Source organism: Botrytis cinerea, chromosome 11 (genome assembly GCF_000143535.2).
Source record: "Botrytis cinerea B05.10 chromosome 11, complete sequence".
Classification (NCBI taxonomy): Eukaryota; Fungi; Ascomycota; class Leotiomycetes; order Helotiales; family Sclerotiniaceae; genus Botrytis; species Botrytis cinerea.
In genome coordinates, this window is record NC_037320.1 from 754,362 (window position 1) to 773,085 (window position 18,724).

The window sequence follows — 18,724 nt, forward strand, 5'->3', positions numbered from 1 at the left end:
TTTCATTATTAAGACCCATTGCGCTTTTGCCTTGCCAATCGCAAATACCTCCCGATATCAATCAAATCAAGGACACTTAGAAAAGCAACAAACGGTTCAATTAGAAGAAAACGACTTGAATCACAATAGAGAACAACATACAGATATGTCAAGCTTTAGAATCAAGCACCCTTAAATCAGATAGAACCCTCTCCTGCGTTTACCTAGATGATTTCAAACAATCCTGTAATGTAAATTATCTACTTCTCATTTCGGACAATTGAAAGGAACTTTACTCTTCGATTTAATTGGCGGTCTTGAAATCATCTCGCCCCTCGTCAGCTGGATCTTCCAATCACAAAAGTCGAGTCGGAAAAATACCTTGGAACGCCCAGCTTCAAAAGATGCATTTTACCCGTACTGTACCTCTTCCTTGCGTCTGGCGCAGCAAGTCTTGAGTAGCATTTGTCGCAATGGCTACCAGGGTTATAGTGTCCGCAGTCAGGCCCATGTCTGATAACGACATAGCGGAAGACAAGAAAAAAGGGAGAAGCTTTTTTGTCTAGCTTTCTGGATTTCTGGTTAAGTTCCTCCTAGAGTGTCTAGATACTTATGCGGGACTAACTCGGCTTTGATTCTTAGTGTTGACCCCTCTTCCACCTATCATATTGAGTCTTTGATAGATTTGAATACCTACTATGTACCTACTGATAGCCTCTGTCCATTACTTCTAACTATATCTTCCTATTGCATTGAAGAAGAAGAAGAAGAAGAGAGAGACTAAAGCAAAGGCGAAAAGAAAGGCTCGCTTCGAAATTGACTGAACCCCTTCATCTATGCCCACCTAGGTAGTAGTTGACTTGCCTCTACTATCGTATTCAGGGAGAGGGTTTCTGTCTCTTGTTTACTAACATTAGTAACATTGGTATTATTGTTATTGATACAGAGAATATTCAAGCTTTAGTCCCCCCCTCACAGTGCCTCTCATTGAACCTTACCACATCATACATACCTACTACGTACACATTGGCCATCATCTTTTTATATCTCCCACCCACCACTACTACACACACGGCATCTTTCCCACGAGTTCGTTGCGAATCAAAGGCCATCTGTTGATCAATGACATGCTTACCTGATCTCATCTCTCATCGACAAGACCCCAAGACAACAAATCCAAAAAGACCCTCGCACGAAAAGCGACACATACGATTACCATATAACTACCGAGACCGAGACGACTAAGAAAAAGCCATAGGAACATAATAAGACGTACCTGGGAATTAGGAGAGCCATCACACAATCCATCGTATGTCCTCTTGGTCTCCATGGGAAAGCATTTCGATTTAATGTGTATATTTGACTACTGCCTGTTCAGGTATATTATACTGATATGCTTCAATAAGGAGTACTAAGGAATATCGCTGTCTCCTCCTCCCCAAACGCATGCCTGAATATATGCATACTTATTAAAGCGCCGTTCTCCATTCTCTTCGTCTTCTTCTTGTTCTTCTTCTTCTTCTTTCTCCCCCTCTTCCTCTTCCTTTCCCTCTTCACGAACCACGAACCACCAACCACCAACCACCAACCACCAGCCACCAGCCACCATTCAACAAAGGAAACATCGACTTACATATACGCTTCATATTCCCTAGGACTTTGATACATACACTCTTCTGCAGCATCGTATCTCCCCGCAAGAGAAAAAGGACAGAAAGACCCCAAGTTATATATATATATATATATATATACATATATATATGTGTTGATATATCCATCCGTATTGTACAATTTGGGAATTGGTTTCATTGTGCCTCTCATCCTTCACATCCACATCCACATCCACATACCCACACACTTATCATATTACATACACATACACACATACACACATACACACATACACACACACGCGCGCACACATATACCAGACACCTACATGCAACTCCATAGACAAATCCACGCATATCCTTACAGATCCTCCCATATCCCTCCCTCGCGCATTTTCCGGGGATCCAATTAATCGCCATCTCTTTCTTGGCCTTTCGTCCAAGGGTCCTCTTTTCCCTTATCCGCCCGGCCAGGTATCAGCAGCCCTTCACCCTACATATATCTATCCACATTATCCACACAATACACTATTCACTATCCACACCACCTTCCACGACACTGCTATTACGACACTGCTACATAATTAAAATCCCTTGAACAACCAGAACCACCAGCTGCAGGATTCTTCAGTCGCCCGCATGCATGGTGCAGAACAAATCGCTTCGTTAATGCAGCTGAACGGCTTCTGCGCCGCAGTCATCAATCAAATCTTGGAGCTTGCATTCAAACCTCCTACACTTTTTTTTTTCTTTGCGACGATAGCGCAAACGCGCGCCGAACGTGCAAAGTGTGAGGAGTTGGGGTCAGACTCAACATCATATATCTCATCGCCCAGCACACGCTTGGAAAAGTATTTGGGATTTCTTTAGTCCTTTGTACTTCCTCTTTTCTCCGTCCGCTCGTTGCGTTGCGTTCCGTTCCGTTGCGCATTTCGTCATGTACTCGGCCGTGACAAATGGACTTGGAGGGGGTGGGCACGAAGCTCCGTTCCAACCCACAACTATTAATCCTCAAGCTCTGAATCAAGGTAGCTATAATCTCTATTGAAAATCGCTGATGGAACTGGAAACGTCTCATGGAACCTCAGTGTCCTTTCCCACATGGATATGTCTACCTAGTGTGGTTCTTATCGTAAGCAGGAGCTATGAACGTTTGACTGACTGAATCTTGCGATGCGATAGGAGCTCTCAACCCCGCCCAAGCAATTTCACCAAATGTTATTCCTCGGGGCATTAAAAGAAGTCGCTCTCCGGATACATATAATGAAATGCCACAGGTGGATAATCACATAGATGATGGTATGTTATCAGTCCTCACATGTTCGGGTTCCGCTTTGTTCACAATTACCGTAACGATATGTTACATGCGCACTTACTTTACCCCTTCAAGAAATATTGCTAACACTTATGTCTTGTTCTAGGTGACTCAAAACCACGAAAGAGAGGAAGGCCGATGAAGGTGAAGTCGGCCACCAATACCTTGGAAAATTCCAAACAAAGCCAAATGCCACATTCAACTTCAACCTCAAGCCAAAGTGGCCAGCCGCAGACTCCTCATTCGCAGCATGCGGCCTTACCTCATAACCGCACACCAGTCTCAAATTTGACTCAGGCTCCCGTCCCTAAACCAACTCCTAAGCCAGTTAAAGCTTTACCAACCGTGAGAGATCACACTACCGACCAGTTGGGTGCAGAAGGAGATGAGTATATCCCACGAGAATATGATGAGCAGGGTGAGAAAAAGGTCTCAGCTATGGGCCATTTGACGGACGGACGTGAATACAGGTGTCGAACATTCTACGTACCAAACCGAGGAGATAAACTATTCATGTTAGCAACAGAGTGTGCTAGAGTACTAGGATATCGCGACTCATATCTATTGTTCAACAAGAATAGATCTCTCTACAAAATCATCGCCACCCAAGCAGAGAAGGAAGACTTGATCCATCAAGAAATCTTACCCTTCTCTTACCGCTCCCGCCAAATAGCGATTGTTACTGCAAAATCCATGTTCCGGCAATTTGGTAGCAGGGTAATTGTTAATGGGCGACGCGTCAGAGATGATTATTGGGAAACGAAAGCACGCAAGCAAGGATTTACTGAGGATGATCTTGCTGGGGAAAAAAGACCGGGCGCAGCGAAAGCCCGAGATGCCGCCGCCGCCGCCGAAGCTTCTGCTGCTCTCGCTGCAAGTCACCACCACGGAGATATTTATACCGGTGGCCCGGGACATTATGGGTACCCTCAGCCAACAGTCCCATCTGGCATGATGGGTATTCCTAGTGCCACTAACCAACTGCCCATGATAACTACTCTTGCGCCAGAACAAACTGATATGCGTTTGAGAGACTACAGCAGCATTCAACGTCCAAGACAAGAACTCGCCGGGACTGCGTACCAAGATAGGACTCAACCTAGTTCACATGCGGATTTATCAAATCATGTAAATCAAGCAGCTGAATATAGCAAGCAGATCAATCAACAACGGAGTCGTAGTCATGACTATCTAGAACGAAGATGGAGACAACCTCATGAAGTTCCTGGAGGTGGCATTGTGCAAGCTACGGGTAATCATGACGGTCTTCCATCTGCGCAAATTTTGCGTTCGCCACGAGCATCGCAAAGTATTGCACAGCAGCCAATCTTAGCACATCAGAACCAGCAGAACATCTCATACTCGCAGGCTTCTCATCAACCTGGCATTGTTTCACAGCCTCCGATCAGAAGTGCTCCATCAAGACAGGAGCAGGCAGCAGGACGGTCTCCTAGCATACCAATTGCGTCTGCGAGCAATATGAATCAAGGGACAAATTCTTATCAATTTGGGTCTCAGAATCAGATGTGGCCATCAAGTCAACCGCAGCAGTCCCCGCAACAACATGCTTTTAACCCAAGCTACCCATCCCATCCTAGTCAGCAATCGCCACACATACAACAATCCCCTCATCAACCTCCACCTCCGCCACTTCGACAACCAGGAAACAATCCTCAAATGCAACCAGCATTACAATATTCTGGTATGCAAAGCATGGGCCAAAATTACTCAGCACCAAATCGAAATATTTATCAGCCCGATTCAAACAATCAGCAATTTATGCAACCTACGACCTCCGGTTCTCAGCCTAGCTCTCAGGGCTGGGCTCCACAACAACCTACCGGAACTAGCGCTGCCTGGGGATGGACAGGTCAACCACAATAGACACGGGCAGAGACGAATATTGCATAGTCCACAAAGATAATGGAATCACCATGCAGAATCAATACCAGACAACGAGAATGAGATGGAAAACTTGATACATCTCTCGAAGCCACTATGGCCACCTATGCTACTTCTCGATTTAGATGGGTCTATCCTACGGCGTATCTTACATTGAATGTTTGCAGCAATGGTAAAATAGGATGACATCATACAACCTGTTCTATCCCTGTGCTAAATAAAGCATTATCAAATGTCAAGCATACAAATGGCCTCCATTTTTGTATAGCTATGACATGTTTTCTCCTTTAAAGCTCTTGTCATTTTCTTATTCGTTCAACAACTTACACAGTTCTTTGCCTTTACTTTTCTTTTACTTCTCTTTCCCGATGTATTTTTCCTCTTCTTTTTTCAAACATCACAACACTTAATTTCTTCCCGGGTGCCTTTTATTTGAAGATGAAAGGTGCCCTGCCAACTTCGTTCTCATTGTTGCGTTTACTACCTTTGTTTGTTCCTTGTTCCCCTTTACCTCACAACCTTTAAAGTGTGAGGATTCTTTGGTGGAAACGAAATGCATATGAGCTAAGGGTTAGCCTCATTGAGAAGTTTTTTTTTCTTCTACCTAGGCAAGGGTGTGCATTGATGGATTTGTTTGTTTACTTCTTGCTGATTTCGAGAGCATGGGGTATTATGGCTGGCTAGGATATACACTTTTGCATTGCGTGCAAGGCTTTGGCATATGATGGATAGGGATTGATTCAACTGGGTTATACCCGTTATGGAAGCACATACTGGACGTAAGGGTCGAATGAATGATTGTGTGGGTGGGATCGGGGGATGGAGTTTGGATGGGAATACCTTTGCTTTTCCGTTTTTCCATGTGTTTTGAGAATTTGTAAAGTTTTTTATTGTTCATTAGGGGCATATTTATTGAGTCCTGGCTATCTGTCGTCTGTTCTGTGTTGTGTCGTTTATATTGAGTTGAGAATTCCAATTGTTTGTGTGGTGTCGTTGCATTATGGATGGATGGGTGGGTGGGTGAATGGTGGTGTGGTTTCTGTGCTACGTGATGATGATGATGGTCGAAGGGGATACTGAGCTGAATATGAATGTACATTCGGAGGAGTGGATGGATGAGGGTGTGAATGCGAATCTGTGTGGTAGGATTGGGTGAAATAATACATGAGGGGGATATGTGAGAAGTGGGATTAAGAGATAATACATGGGGAGATGAGATGGGATGGGGTGAATGGGATAAGATGGGTATATATATGCATGGATATGGATGAAAATGGACGGAAATGGATATGGAGATTTGGAGATATGGAGGTAACACGCATACTCCGGGGAAAGTGAAATATTCAAATATTAGTAATAATTCTGTTCATGTGTTTTTGTTTCGTGGATTTTTGTGTGTGTGTGTGTTTGTGATGGAATTCTGTTATTGGTGGTGGTGTATGTAGAGGTGATTGTGCTTGGATGGTGGTATGGGGGAATTGGTAGTATTAATCATAATCATAATCATAATATCTAGATCAATTTGGTTTATGAATAAGTATTAATTGGGATTTGGTACTTTTTTCTTGTTCGATTGGGGAGAGCAATCGGATTCGGGGGGAGGGTGGGAAATTTGTCTAAATAGAATTTTGGATTTGGAAAGGGTAGATTGAGAGGGGAAATTGGAGTCGGGGTTGAGTTGTGATGGCTTTTGGGGTTGGGGTTGGGGTTGTATTTTTGGGGGTATCTCTAGGGGTATCTCTAGGGGGGAAGGGTTGGAATGAGGGTGAATGGGATGGGATATAGAGGGTTGGATATGGGATTGGAGATGTGTGATGTTGAATACTAATCTCAATGGCTTGTTGATTTTGAATGGAGATGGAGACGGAGATGGCAATGGGGATGGGTGAAGGGTTGTATGGAAGAGATAATGAGGGGTTGTGAGTGAAAGGTTAGGAGGGGGTTGTTGGAATAGAAGCGAGAGAGATTCGTGGGTTTGAATAGAAAAGGCTTGATGAAGTGTTTTCTTTTGAGTCCCGCAAATTTATGCTTGTATTCTATATATTCTCTACTACTGGAATTCCAATGATTGAGTAACTGTCTATCTATCTATCTGTATATATGCACGCTGAATATCCATCCTTTTCCTGTCTCCACAGATTTAGATCAAAGCATTTGAAATTTCTAACTCAACACCCTCGTCTGTTTTTCCTACAACCTTCACACTTTCCAAATCTTTCACAACCCAGTCGGCGCCGGCTTCGACGACTTGTTCGATGGTGTGTGTGGTTACTACGGCTACTACTTTACACCCGGCTGCTTTGCCAGCGCGGATACCGGCGGGACTGTCTTCGAGGACGAGGAGGGAGCCTTCCGGAGCGGAGGAGAGGTTTAGTTTGGATTTGCCCATGTTGTAGCAGGCTGGAGGGAGGAGTGTTAGTGTGTTTTTGGGGACTGGGGGTTGGGTTTTTCAAAGGATGGGTAGGGAAGAAGGTACGAACCGGGATCAGGCTTTCCGTTTGGAACGTCTTCTGCGACGACGAGATGTTCTGGGATGGGGAGTTGGAGGACGTTGAGCCAGCCGGTTACGAGGGGGGAGGTGCCGGATGTTACGATGGCCCAGGGGTGGGAGGCGGCGGTTAGAGAGGAGAGGAGAGAGCGTGCGCCGGGGATTTCGACGGCGTCGTCGCCGTAGTTTTTGGGGAGGAGTCCTTCCATGTGTTTTATGTCTGCATGGGGTGTTAGGTGGTGGAGAAGAGTTCTGATAGCATGGTAACATGATGGTGTGTGAAACTGAGGGGGTAGAACTATAGCGAGATGCACTTGCGGGCTTGATAGATATATTTTGTATGAGGAGAGCCGAAATTGATTGGCCGCCTAATACGTTTGAATATGGTCGGTAATCTAGCTAGAGTATAGATTCCACTCGGATTGAGAATTGACTAATTCTCCTTTAACCCCGTTACGTCTTCAAAAACAAAAAGACTCAAGAACTAAACTTGATTTTCGATGTATTTTCTTAATACCTCGCTAGTAGGTACCATGAAAATAAGCCAAGCAAAAGACTTCTCGCCGATTCAAGGGAAAATGTAAAAGATGGGAGCAGTAGATGAATAATTGGAAGTTCTGGACTAGGAGTAGACAATAATGGAGCTTACAATCCCAATTTGCTTTCTCTGGAGCAATAATCTTCAAGACATCAATACTTCTCCTTCCATGGCTTGTCTGTAAAATCACATTAGGATCTACTCCTATTTCGTTGCCTAGCCTGGTAGGTTTGTTATTCAAAATCTCTTCTTATCATTTTTGGAAAGAATAATCTCACTGATGCCAATGCTTAACGATAGCATCGGTACTATCAATAATAGTACCATCCATATCGAAAAGTAGCCCCTTGAAGACCACCTTTTGAGGTGGAGCAGAAAACTCTCTTGGAATAGAACCCATGATTTCTTCTTTTACAAAAATAATTAAATCGAATATAATAAGAAGATCGCGGTGATCAAAACACAAGTAACCGTAAGGAAATTGGTGGGGTGGATGTTGAGATGTGTGAATTTGGCGAGAGAGACCCTTTGACCTGTCTAAATCCGACTAAAACTTTGCAATTCTCCTCCTCGACTCAGATATGCAACAAAACTTTTTATGTTGATAGATTCAGACCTCGTGATCGTTAAATCGATGAGTGAATTTTTGGTGAAGTTTCTTGGGGAGTGGCAAGATTAAATAGAGAACGAGGAATGAAGGAAAGTAATAATGTTTGATTCTGACTCAATATGAAGGAAGTTGACGTGGGCGGGGAGCACAAGCAATAAGTAGAAGCGTCTAATAAGGGAGTGTGCTCATCTCCATTGAAGCGGGCGGAATCATGTGACCTTCTTGTCGGAGATGCGCGATTGGGATTAGTGCGAGGAAGCTAGAGGGAAAGTGGCTTAGCGTTGATGGATTAGAAAATAATTTTAGTGCGATAAGGATTTGGAAAATGGAAAAATTCCACTATCGAAAATACTCTGGTTGAGATCAACAACAGCATCTATTTGAGAATTGCACAACAGTACTCAAGATGCCTAAAGTCGGAAGTAAGTGAATGATACTTGTTGTCATTATCCAAAGGATTTAATAACTAATTGATATGCAATTCAGAGCCAAAGAGTAAACGTGTTCCAGTGCGTCTTCGTCACAAGATCGAGAAAGCATCAGTCGCAAAACAGAAGAAAGCTCGTAAAGAGGGGAAGAAAAACCCAGAATGGCGATCGCGACTAAAGAAGGATCCTGGGATTCCAAATCTGTTTCCATACAAAGATAAGATCTTGCAAGAGATCGAGGAAGGAAGAAGGAGGAAGACTGAAGAGGCTGCGAAACGACGAGCTGATGCGAAGGCTACCAAGACTGGAGAACAAGTCGAGAGAGAGGTAGAGGCTAGAATGGAGGGTGTTGACGAGGAAGATATTGAACTTATGGATGAGGACGAAGATATGGACGATGATGATGACGATTCTAATCCTATGGCAGCTTTACTTGCTAGTGCCAAAGCGGCTGCTGCGCAATACGAAGACGACCTTGTTAGTGGAGACGAGATGGACGAAGATGATGACTCCGAATCTGAAGAAGATGATGCATTCGATGGTGTTAAGCTCTCCGGATTACCTACACGAAAAGACGGATCAAGAAAAGCTTTCGACAAGGTTTTCAAGCAGGTTGTTGATCAAGCAGATGTTGTTCTATACGTCCTCGATGCTCGCGACCCTGAAGGTACCCGATCGAAAGAAGTCGAACGTATGGTTATGGCTGCTGCAAGTGGCGGAAAGAGATTGATTCTCATCCTCAACAAAATCGATCTTATTCCTCCTCCAGTCCTCAAAGCATGGCTCATTCACCTCCGAAGATATTTCCCAACCTTACCATTACGAGCTTCTGGACCAGCAGCAAACGCACATACTTTCAATCACAGCCAATTGACTGTGAAGAGTACTTCGCAAACACTTTTCAAAGCTTTGAAATCATTTGCCGCAGCAAAACAACTTAAACGTTCTGTTTCGGTTGGTGTTATTGGATATCCTAACGTTGGAAAATCTTCTGTCATCAATGCCCTCACATCCCGTCTTGGTGGTGCCGGTGCAGCATGCCCAGTCGGTGCCGAAGCCGGTGTTACTACATCCCTCCGATCAGTCAAGATCGATAGCAAATTGACCTTACTTGATTCTCCCGGTATCGTTTTCCCAACCGCCGGTGATAACTCTAAGGCTTCAAAAATTGAAGAGCAAGCCAGACTTGTTCTCCTTAACGCTATTCCCCCCAAGCAAATTGAGGACCCTGTGCCCGCAGTTGCCTTGTTATTGAAGAGATTGAGCGCTTCCCAAGATATGCTCAACAAACTTATGGATGTCTATGGATTACCACCATTGGTTTCCGTTAATGGCGATTCGACTTCCGATTTCCTGATCCAAGTTGCGAGAAAGAGAGGAAGACTTGGAAAGGGTGGTGTACCAAATATCAGCAGTGCTGCTACAACAGTCATTACAGATTGGAGAGATGGAAGAATCCAAGGATGGATGGATGCACCTGTCTTGGCCATCGCACCAGAGAAGATTGCTGGTGCTGCTGTGGGAGAGGATGTCAAGGGTGACCAAAAGGAAATTGTTAAAGAGTGGGCTGAAGAATTCAAGTTGGAGGGATTATGGGGAGATAGCTCTTCAAAGGATGAGGCTATGGAGGAGTAGATTTTGCTGGATGGAAACAGTAAGGAATATCTTGTGCATGATCATCAGTATGTGATTATCAGTATGGTGTTTGGCGTAATGGCTGGGTTCAAAAGTTGGCCAGGTCAGTCGGTTGTAAATATAAATTACAACAAAATAATCAACTACATGATGAGCAATTTCGATTGAGCAACTTTTGTGTTTTGTTTGGCGATACATAGTTATTCAAGTGAAGTGATCTGCTTTGATTTGTGCAGATCGAAGCCTATAACTTGGACTTGCAATGTGACATACACAATGGAGCTAATCGTCTGAAACTGTTTGGGTTGATAGAAAATCAGAAATCGTGTTTTCCAAGGTTGTTCACATGATTAAGCTCCATATGCGCAAGTGTTCGACGTAATCGAGTCCCTATGTTAAAAGGTGCTTGACACTACGGAAAGAAAAATTTCTCAACAGTATGATGCAAACGATATATTGCAAAGCTCTTCTCACATTGAAGATGGTCTCGTTGAATTCTTACGTTGCATTGGGGCTGATACCCACGTGATGCTGACAAGGTGTCATGCGCGAAACATCTCGAGCACCTCAACATGATGACAACTGCGACGAGTGTTTTTGAATGTCCAACTCTAGGATAGTCTACGAGTTCTATGAATGTCCCATATTATTTGAGAAGTTCAACAAGTAGAGTCGCGATAATGGCGTCCGTTCAAGAATCATCAACAGCCTTCATGGCTTTGGCGAATCAGAATGACATTTTATGGAAAGAAGCATACGAAAAACTTAAGCACGAAGATTCAGATTTATGGGAAAGACTACAGTCAATCATAAACAAGGATTCCAATGTCAAAAACAATGTGGGGCAAGAACAGCAGCTTGGAGACTTACTTTTCAGAAAGCGTCGTATAATGGAGGACAAGCAATGGGTATTATATTGGCGCAAGAAAGCAATAAAAATTGGACCGCAGTTTGACAAAATTGTCAAAATTTTCAAATTAATCAAGCCAGTTGGGGACACAGCCGCTGGACTTGACCCCGTTCATGCAGGAATTCCATGGGCCTGCGTATCAATTTTACTGCCGGTAGGTGTGATACTACTCTCTCTCAACCGGAGCTGATTTTCATAGCTCATTTTGAGCCATTCCGAAGAACAGGAGGCGGCATTAAATGGGCTACAAAAAGTTGTAGAGATTGTCCAACAATTTACGTCCTTCAGGTGGGACTATCTCAATCTCTCACAAGGCAAACCGGAGAAGCAACTGAAGGAATCGATTTTGACTCTTTACTGGAAGATACTTCGGTATGAGGCGACTGCCATCAACAATTTCAGCAGACACACAATTGCAAGATACGCTGCATCGATTGTCGGGAAAGATGAGTGGAAAAAGTTGCTCGGCGAGGTCGAAGATTACAAGAATAATTTCATGAGCAATTTACAACTAAATGACTCACAAAACCAAAAACGTTTTGAGAACGAACTACGAGAGCTGATTCTACAACTAGACAGAACTGATGACAAAAATCTTGAAGTCATTCAATGGGTATCTGATAAGCCATACATTTCGCAGCATTACACTGCCCGACAATTACTTTCGCAATACCCACATGCCGGAGAATGGATTATCGAGAAATACAATAAATGGTTGCACCAAAATGAAGCGCCTGCATTTTGGCTGCGAGGGACTATTGGAACTGGAAAAACGTCAATCATGTCTACCATCATTGAATCGTTTTATTCTGATGTAGCTAGACAAGATGATCAGCGAATGATTTATTTCTATTGCATCTCACCAACAACATCAGATGATGTTATCAGAAGTCTAGTATCCCAGCTAGCATGGACTTTAGATGGTAACGCAATAGAAACTAGCATTCTTGCCATGTTTAATGATGCAAAACCACCAAATGCTACTATACCGATAACCGAGGATTGGTCGGCCGCGCTTCTAAAATTGTGTCAACGAGTTAGTAAGGTTATCATCGTTATAGATGCCCTTGACGAATGCTTTGATTTCAGCAAGCTTCTAGCAACATTGAGAAGGCTCCAAATCAAGCAGCTTGATGGTGTCAAGTTTGTTTTCTCGAGTCGATTGAATGTCGATGTGGAAAAAGTCTTCACTGGATCGGAGGGTGTTACTTTAGCCACCGAAGATACTTCAAAGGATATGTCCATCTACATTGAGAATGAAGTGAGATCCAAAGAAGAAGATATTGAATGCTGGGACGAAGCGACTAAGAGACAGTTTATGAATCGGATAGTACTAGTTCTAGCAAATTTCGCCGGTGGAATGTAGGTCGCATGCCTATGCAACGCGCCCAAAGGAACTGACGGAGTCTTAGGTTCAAATGGGTCACCTTGCAACTTGCAATAATGTTTCCGATCGAAACTCAAACATTTCTACCCGAAAATATTGAGATTCAACTATTGAATATCATAAATCGGAACACTTCCTTAGAGCAATCCTTGAACGGTGCATATGAAACGGTATATTCGATGAATACCAAGCCAGGGGCTTACAACACTAGCGTCTTCAAATCAATTTGCAAGTGGCTATTGTGCTGCAAAGCCGCACTGCCCCCAGAAGAGGTCCTTAAAGTGATTGAGCTGTCGCTTGATCATGATCCTAAACTTCAGAGAATAACTCGAAGCCCTTTGAGCACTAAAGTTGTGCTGCATGTAAGATTAGTCTTGGATTCTGGTGTAGCACTATAATAAATACTGATCTGGTGTCAACTAGTGCTGTAGCAACTTCGTTATTCAAAGTTCGGAAGGCAATTTTCGATTCGCTCACTTATCGGTCGAGGAGTATCTTACTGATCATTGCTCTGTGAAACTTGAATTCCAATATGAAGAATGTCACCTTTTCGTGATGAAGATCTGCCTAGCTTTCATGGAGCAAAAAAGAATCGATTCAGTTGCAAAACTATGGCACAAGAAAGCTTTAAAGGCTGCTGTGAGAAGTCGGGTCAGGAGCTTGAAGCTGGAGGTTTTTACTTCCCAAGAATATTCTATCTCTTATTGGGCATATCATGCCGAAAAATCTATCCCGGAAAGAAGATGCAGAGAACCTCTTTATAAAAGTTTTGCCCTTGGCACCAAGCTGAGTCCTTCATTACAGTGGTGGTTCTGTCAAATCGACGCTCATAACTACTCAGGAAGCGTGATGAACCAGATCATGGAGATTGCGGACGAATTGTTGGGCAGCCTTCCGCGATCAGATCAATATCCGTCCAAGAGTCGTCTTAGAATTCTGGGAGCAGCCTTCAATCTTCCTGAGATTCTGGAGAACGGGCTCAAAAACTATAAGGAAGAAATCGATGCGCCGTTACGTACTGGACTCACCCCGCTTCTTGTGGCAATTAGGCATGGCAGCCCTGATTCAGTGAAGTATCTTCTGGATCGCGAAGCTAATCCTACCCTAACATCCGTCGCTCATAGACACCACATAAGATATGGCAATATGGGCAGGCCGATCGCTGATGAAGATATGGTGTACTGGGTGACTGGAAAGGGTGGCAATTCTCAAGAAGAACTTGAAGGGCGTTTGCAGGTAGAAAATGTTCTTTTAAATCACGAGAAGAGTAGAGATCATTTTCTCAATCAACTCGAGAAGCATTTGAGGATCGACGCCCATCCTAATCCATCACGAGCCTTGAAGATTCTTTATAGAGCTTCCAACGAGGTACCAATATCCGCGAGGATTTTCAAGTACAGAATCAAAGCTAGAGGTCTGGGTGAGATGGCTCAATTTCTGGACCTTATGGATGAAGAGACTTTTGATGAAGAAATGGTAGCGGATATTGTTCGTCATGATTCTTGGGAAACCACTAAGAATTTCTTTGAATTTAAACACGTTGACTCGATCACGGAGAAAATAGTTAGGAGTGCCCTGAGAAGCTCCAAGACCCTCGCATACCTTATGAACCAATTCGATCATAGTGTCCTAACACGAGAAATAGTCATTGACGAAAAGCCCCAATGGGCAGGATTGTGGAAAGTGATTCTCGATGTGAAGGGAAATCAATTTGTCAACCAGGAAGTTTTTGACTCATTATTTCAAGAGTCGGCAAGCACCAGAAATCTCACGTTCATCCTGGACTCTTGCGGCACTGAAATGATCAGGAGTTCTCATGTAGAGGTTATAGCCGGTTCACCGTTATATACTCTTGAGGCTTTGAATGCTATTCTTCGCATAAGAGGATCTTTGGATGGCTTGATCACAGAGCAAGCGGTTGTTACCGCTTTGCAAAATGACAACTATGATGTAGCGGTATTTTTGATGGAGAAATCAGAGAACGTTCAGTCGTTGTTGACCAAACGGGTCGAAGAAGCTGCGAGGCATGGCGGGGAAGCTGGGATACTGTTTCTTGAAAAATTTGCCAAGAATACTTATGATTAATGATTCGGTTGGAAGTTCTGCAAATTGTACAAATTGGAGCTGTTCAAAAAAAAACAGGACCACTTTGCTAGTAATTTTATTTATGGAAGGGAGTTGGATGAATTTGAAATTACACACGCTTACAGTTAATATCTCAGCCCTCAAGCAGGAGGTCCGAACAGTTCAAATCTTTGAAAGTTTGGAATTATTTGAAATTCTGAAATTATTACAAATATCGAGATGATTTTGATTGCTCCGGGTTCAAATTGGTTCATGTATGGAATTGACAATAGCACTTCCAGAATCTCAAGGTTACATTCTCAAATTGAACTACAGTCCAGACTATCGGAAACACTTTTCACAAGTTTCTGTGCGTCAATAACTTAGCCCGTTTACATGACACGAGCGTTACTTCCTTTATAATTGAGCATTAGATTGTACGCTACGCCTCTAATTCTGTATTAACACTCTATTAATAAACTTCAAATTATCCAGCACTAGCTTTAGAGAAATCTCTTGAGAAGAATCGTCTGACCCTGTCTTTGTACGGATCAGCTCTTGTAATTAGCACTCTAATCGACGCTGCGCTGTCTGTAACTACAGACAACCTGGCCTGGTCTGTGGTGACCAAGGCGCGCAGAGCCTTGGATACCGTTGTGAGACACGATCGACTCCTAGTTCCAAGCGACGGACCTAGCTTGCCGTATCTTATAGCATCATCGAGGAGATATCCCGTTGGTGATCTGTCAGTTCAGAGGGAGTTCCTCACTTAAGCTAGGAGGAGATCATTACCAATAGATCGATCCTTTTACCTAATGCATGCACCATCTCTCGACAAGAAGCTTTATTTGGCCCGAACCCCAACGATTTCATCACGGATCGCTGGCTCGAGGAGATCGGCAAGACAATCAAAGGCCTCCCCTTGCATGCACTTACGGCTTGATCATGCGGGATCTTCTTTCAAAGCTCTGTTTCACCCATGTGGTTTTTGTTTGCCCAAAGTTTTCGAAAAAAATATGGTGATACCGACAATAAGAATTGTACATCTATTCTCTACCAAATTGAGGCAGAGTATGCAAAGCTCGAGTCGATCATGCTTTCTTTTCTTTCTTTCGTACTAATATATCAATATCGAGCTATTCAGAAAGGTGTAGAATTTGATTTAACAGCAATATGGCCTCGTAAAGGTGTGAATATAGCCAATTTAATAATTTTTGATGACGTTAATAACAAGACCCTTGCTCCCGTCTACAACATTCACAATGCGGCTGAGGTTGAAACAGCTGCACATCGCAATTGATCTAAATGTCAAAATGCATCGTTCGGAGACATCTATCGAGTCTGCCAAAGCCAAATCCGGATCAAATACATCAATACAGTGGGTTGCATTTGAAGGTCTCAGCCTGTTGTTTTCAGTTGGCCCTTTCACAATCCGCGAGTATAGATTACGAACCCCAATCCCATTATATTATGATTGCAATCTACCGCACAAAAATCTGCGGAAAGTATTCACAATGAACATCTCATCCAGTGATCTCGGTATGTTTTCCAAAAACGCCTGGAGGTTGTGCAATGATATGTTGGCATCTTATGGCATTTACTGGGCTCTCGGGATTACTTTTGTCTTCATTTTTCTACGATCAGCGACACCAAAGTATTTCAAGCCTTATGTATGAACCTTTTAAAAATAACCTTTCCTGAAAATTTCCATACTTACATCTTGTAGAGTCCTTCTATCTCTCCTCCCTGCGAGAAAATAATCGAGCAGGCAGAGCGAACAAATCGTTACTATGGACATGAAAACTCCGGCTTCCTGTCTAAAGAGGCAGGGTTCTCTCCCTTGCAGAGAATCAAGGCATTTCCGCTTTCCCATGCAGTGTGGGATCAGCTTGCGACCGAACTTCCCCGGCTGGTCAAAACGCAGACTGTTCGGGAAACTGTCACCAAGATGCCACTTCTTGACGCATCTGCCAAATCTTTGCCAGACATATATCTCCAACGGGCTGCTACGATCCTCGGAATGACAGCCCATGCATTTGTTCGCTTGGAGGGAAGCGAGCCTATTACATTGAAATATGATAGCCACAACGATATACTACCGCCTTCGCTTGTTACTCCGTGGACTATCGTGTGTGAACGCCTTGGGCGATCAATTCCAAATCTTACCATAATTGACATTGTGGTAGCCAATTTCACATCAACTAGCTTGTCATACGGAGACGTGACGCTCAAAAATCTGGATTTACTCATTCTAACAACTGGGACCATGGAAGAGCGCATATTTTTGGGTACGATGATTGAAATGAACACCAAAACAATACCGATTCTTCATCGAGTCATCGAGGCTCAAAGATCTGTCTTGGCTCGAAACTCTTCTTCGTTCAAAGACGCAATACGAAATCTCCATGAACTGATCAAACAGATCACCAAGACCCTAGAAAAGATCCATGCGAATCGATCTCACAAGGATCATATCGATCCTCTTATCTGGACGCTCACTGTAGCGAATTTGGGAATTCCATGGCTGAGAGGTTTGGTCGGGACTGCAGGCACAGCACATCCCTTCTTCCACATAATGGACGAATTTACTGGTCGATCTGAATACAACACGAGTATTGGCAAAGAAACGACGGCGGTTCGGGCTATGTATCCCATCCATTGGCGCCAGTTTCTTGAGGCCGTCAGGGAGGTTTCGGTCGCTGAATACGTTACTGCCTCGAAAGATAGAGAGTTAGTGGATATCTGGAAAGCCTTTATGTCATCATACCAGGGCGACGATGGTCTGCTGGGAATCCACCGGCGAAAAGCTCTCGGGTTCCTTGCTGTTTCGTCCAGAATCGGTCGGAATATAACCAACAATGGCCTAGGCCGTAAGCGCAGAACTGAACCTTGGTTGGAAGCTAATCAGGAATTAGAAAAGACACGTCTAGAACGCAAATCACTTGACACAGACGAGCACTTTTCAAGCGGCGACAGCAGACCTAGTTCAAAAAAAATCTTCGTATCCCAGCTCATAAGAAATAACTCAGAGGAAACTGGTTATTGGTTCTCGGCCCAAGGCAATGTTTACAACGCAAGCAAATTTATGCAGAAGCATCCAGGAGGTGATACCGTGATCGCGTGTAGTAGCGGCCAAGACATCACCGACAGCCTGAACGCAGTCGCCCACTTGACAAACCCTATGATCCGCAATAAACTAGAATCCTATCGCATCGGAACCCTGCAAAAACCCAAGTTCGCTACTTCGAAAGCTGAAGATATCTACCTTGCCGCCGTGGATCTCGGTCAAAAGGCGGCTGAAATGGAAAACGTGCACCGGAGAAACTTCCAATTGTTGGATGGGAAACTGACAGCGCTGGATGAACCTAGTATTCTAACACCTAAGAAGGCACGTCACTTACTTGATGCCAGGAACAGACTTCGGGACGAGCATGTACCGGTACTGGCAATGCTTTTGGATGCCCTACTAAATGCTATCGCGAACTTGACCATGGAAGTTGACCTGAGCGTCATTCGAGCTCAGACCGCTGGTCTTGTTTCACCCAAAAGAAAGATTGGCACTGCAGTCCGGTTCTCATCCTATGAGATGGCGGTAGATTTGTTACTGAAAGAATCAGATCGTTTGACAGATATCAAGAACCTAGTTGCCATAGTTCTTGCGACTTTCGAAGACGTGGACTTTGTATATTCTGAGCAGAGTCAATTTGGATCTGTTATGAGTAATTTAAGTAGTGTATCGAGTCAATTGATATTGCTAGCGGGGGAGTGATAGTCGTCAGCAAAAGTCAGATAGCCAAGCTGGTTAACGTCGCTAGAGAATGACGTCAGACGGCACGCAAAATGCAATATTAATCTAAG

General features: G+C 43.7%; 5 protein-coding genes across 7 annotated transcripts; 4 read left to right on the forward strand and 1 right to left on the reverse strand.

Annotated features, from left to right (window-relative positions):
• The first annotated feature begins 1,536 nt into the window (after positions 1 to 1,536).
• On the forward strand, positions 1,537 to 6,123 carry Bcswp82. The gene is made up of 3 exons (XM_024695882.1): positions 1,537 to 2,617; positions 2,772 to 2,888; positions 3,011 to 6,123. Exons 1-3 carry the CDS (start codon positions 2,527 to 2,529, stop codon positions 4,786 to 4,788), a joined length of 1,986 nt encoding a protein of 661 aa, XP_024551683.1. The 5' UTR covers positions 1,537 to 2,526; the 3' UTR covers positions 4,789 to 6,123.
• Positions 6,124 to 6,832: 709 nt separating this feature from the next.
• Positions 6,833 to 8,491, reverse strand: BCIN_11g02240 (hypothetical protein). 2 transcript variants are annotated; one of them, XM_024695883.1, is made up of 4 exons: positions 8,111 to 8,491; positions 7,944 to 8,053; positions 7,287 to 7,514; positions 6,833 to 7,206 (listed from the first exon to the last, which is right to left on the reverse strand). In XM_024695883.1, exons 1-4 carry the CDS (start codon positions 8,230 to 8,232, stop codon positions 6,947 to 6,949), a joined length of 720 nt encoding a protein of 239 aa, XP_024551685.1. In that variant the 5' UTR covers positions 8,233 to 8,491; the 3' UTR covers positions 6,833 to 6,946. The 2 variants fall into 2 exon arrangements, with proteins under 2 accessions (XP_024551685.1, XP_024551684.1); XM_024695884.1 differs by having other exon boundaries at positions 7,287 to 8,053.
• A 310-nt stretch (positions 8,492 to 8,801) lies between these two features.
• Bcnug1 lies at positions 8,802 to 10,647 on the forward strand. The gene is made up of 2 exons (XM_001550353.2): positions 8,802 to 8,864; positions 8,929 to 10,647. The coding sequence occupies exons 1-2, from the start codon at positions 8,849 to 8,851 to the stop codon at positions 10,503 to 10,505; spliced, it is 1,593 nt and encodes a 530-aa protein (XP_001550403.1). The 5' UTR covers positions 8,802 to 8,848; the 3' UTR covers positions 10,506 to 10,647.
• Positions 10,648 to 11,139: 492 nt separating this feature from the next.
• On the forward strand, positions 11,140 to 15,351 carry BCIN_11g02260 (hypothetical protein). Of its 2 annotated transcripts, XM_024695885.1 has the most exons (4): positions 11,140 to 11,569; positions 11,615 to 12,777; positions 12,828 to 13,164; positions 13,226 to 15,351. In XM_024695885.1, exons 1-4 carry the CDS (start codon positions 11,186 to 11,188, stop codon positions 14,885 to 14,887), a joined length of 3,546 nt encoding a protein of 1,181 aa, XP_024551686.1. In that variant the 5' UTR covers positions 11,140 to 11,185; the 3' UTR covers positions 14,888 to 15,351. The 2 variants fall into 2 exon arrangements, with proteins under 2 accessions (XP_024551686.1, XP_024551687.1); XM_024695886.1 differs by having other exon boundaries at positions 11,615 to 13,164.
• An 828-nt stretch (positions 15,352 to 16,179) lies between these two features.
• Positions 16,180 to 18,635, forward strand: BCIN_11g02270 (hypothetical protein; the record flags this gene model as incomplete). The annotated part of the gene is made up of 2 exons (XM_024698313.1): positions 16,180 to 16,536; positions 16,593 to 18,635. The coding sequence occupies 2 exons, from the start codon at positions 16,180 to 16,182 to the stop codon at positions 18,633 to 18,635; spliced, it is 2,400 nt and encodes a 799-aa protein (XP_024551688.1).
• Between the last annotated feature and the right edge of the window lie 89 nt (positions 18,636 to 18,724).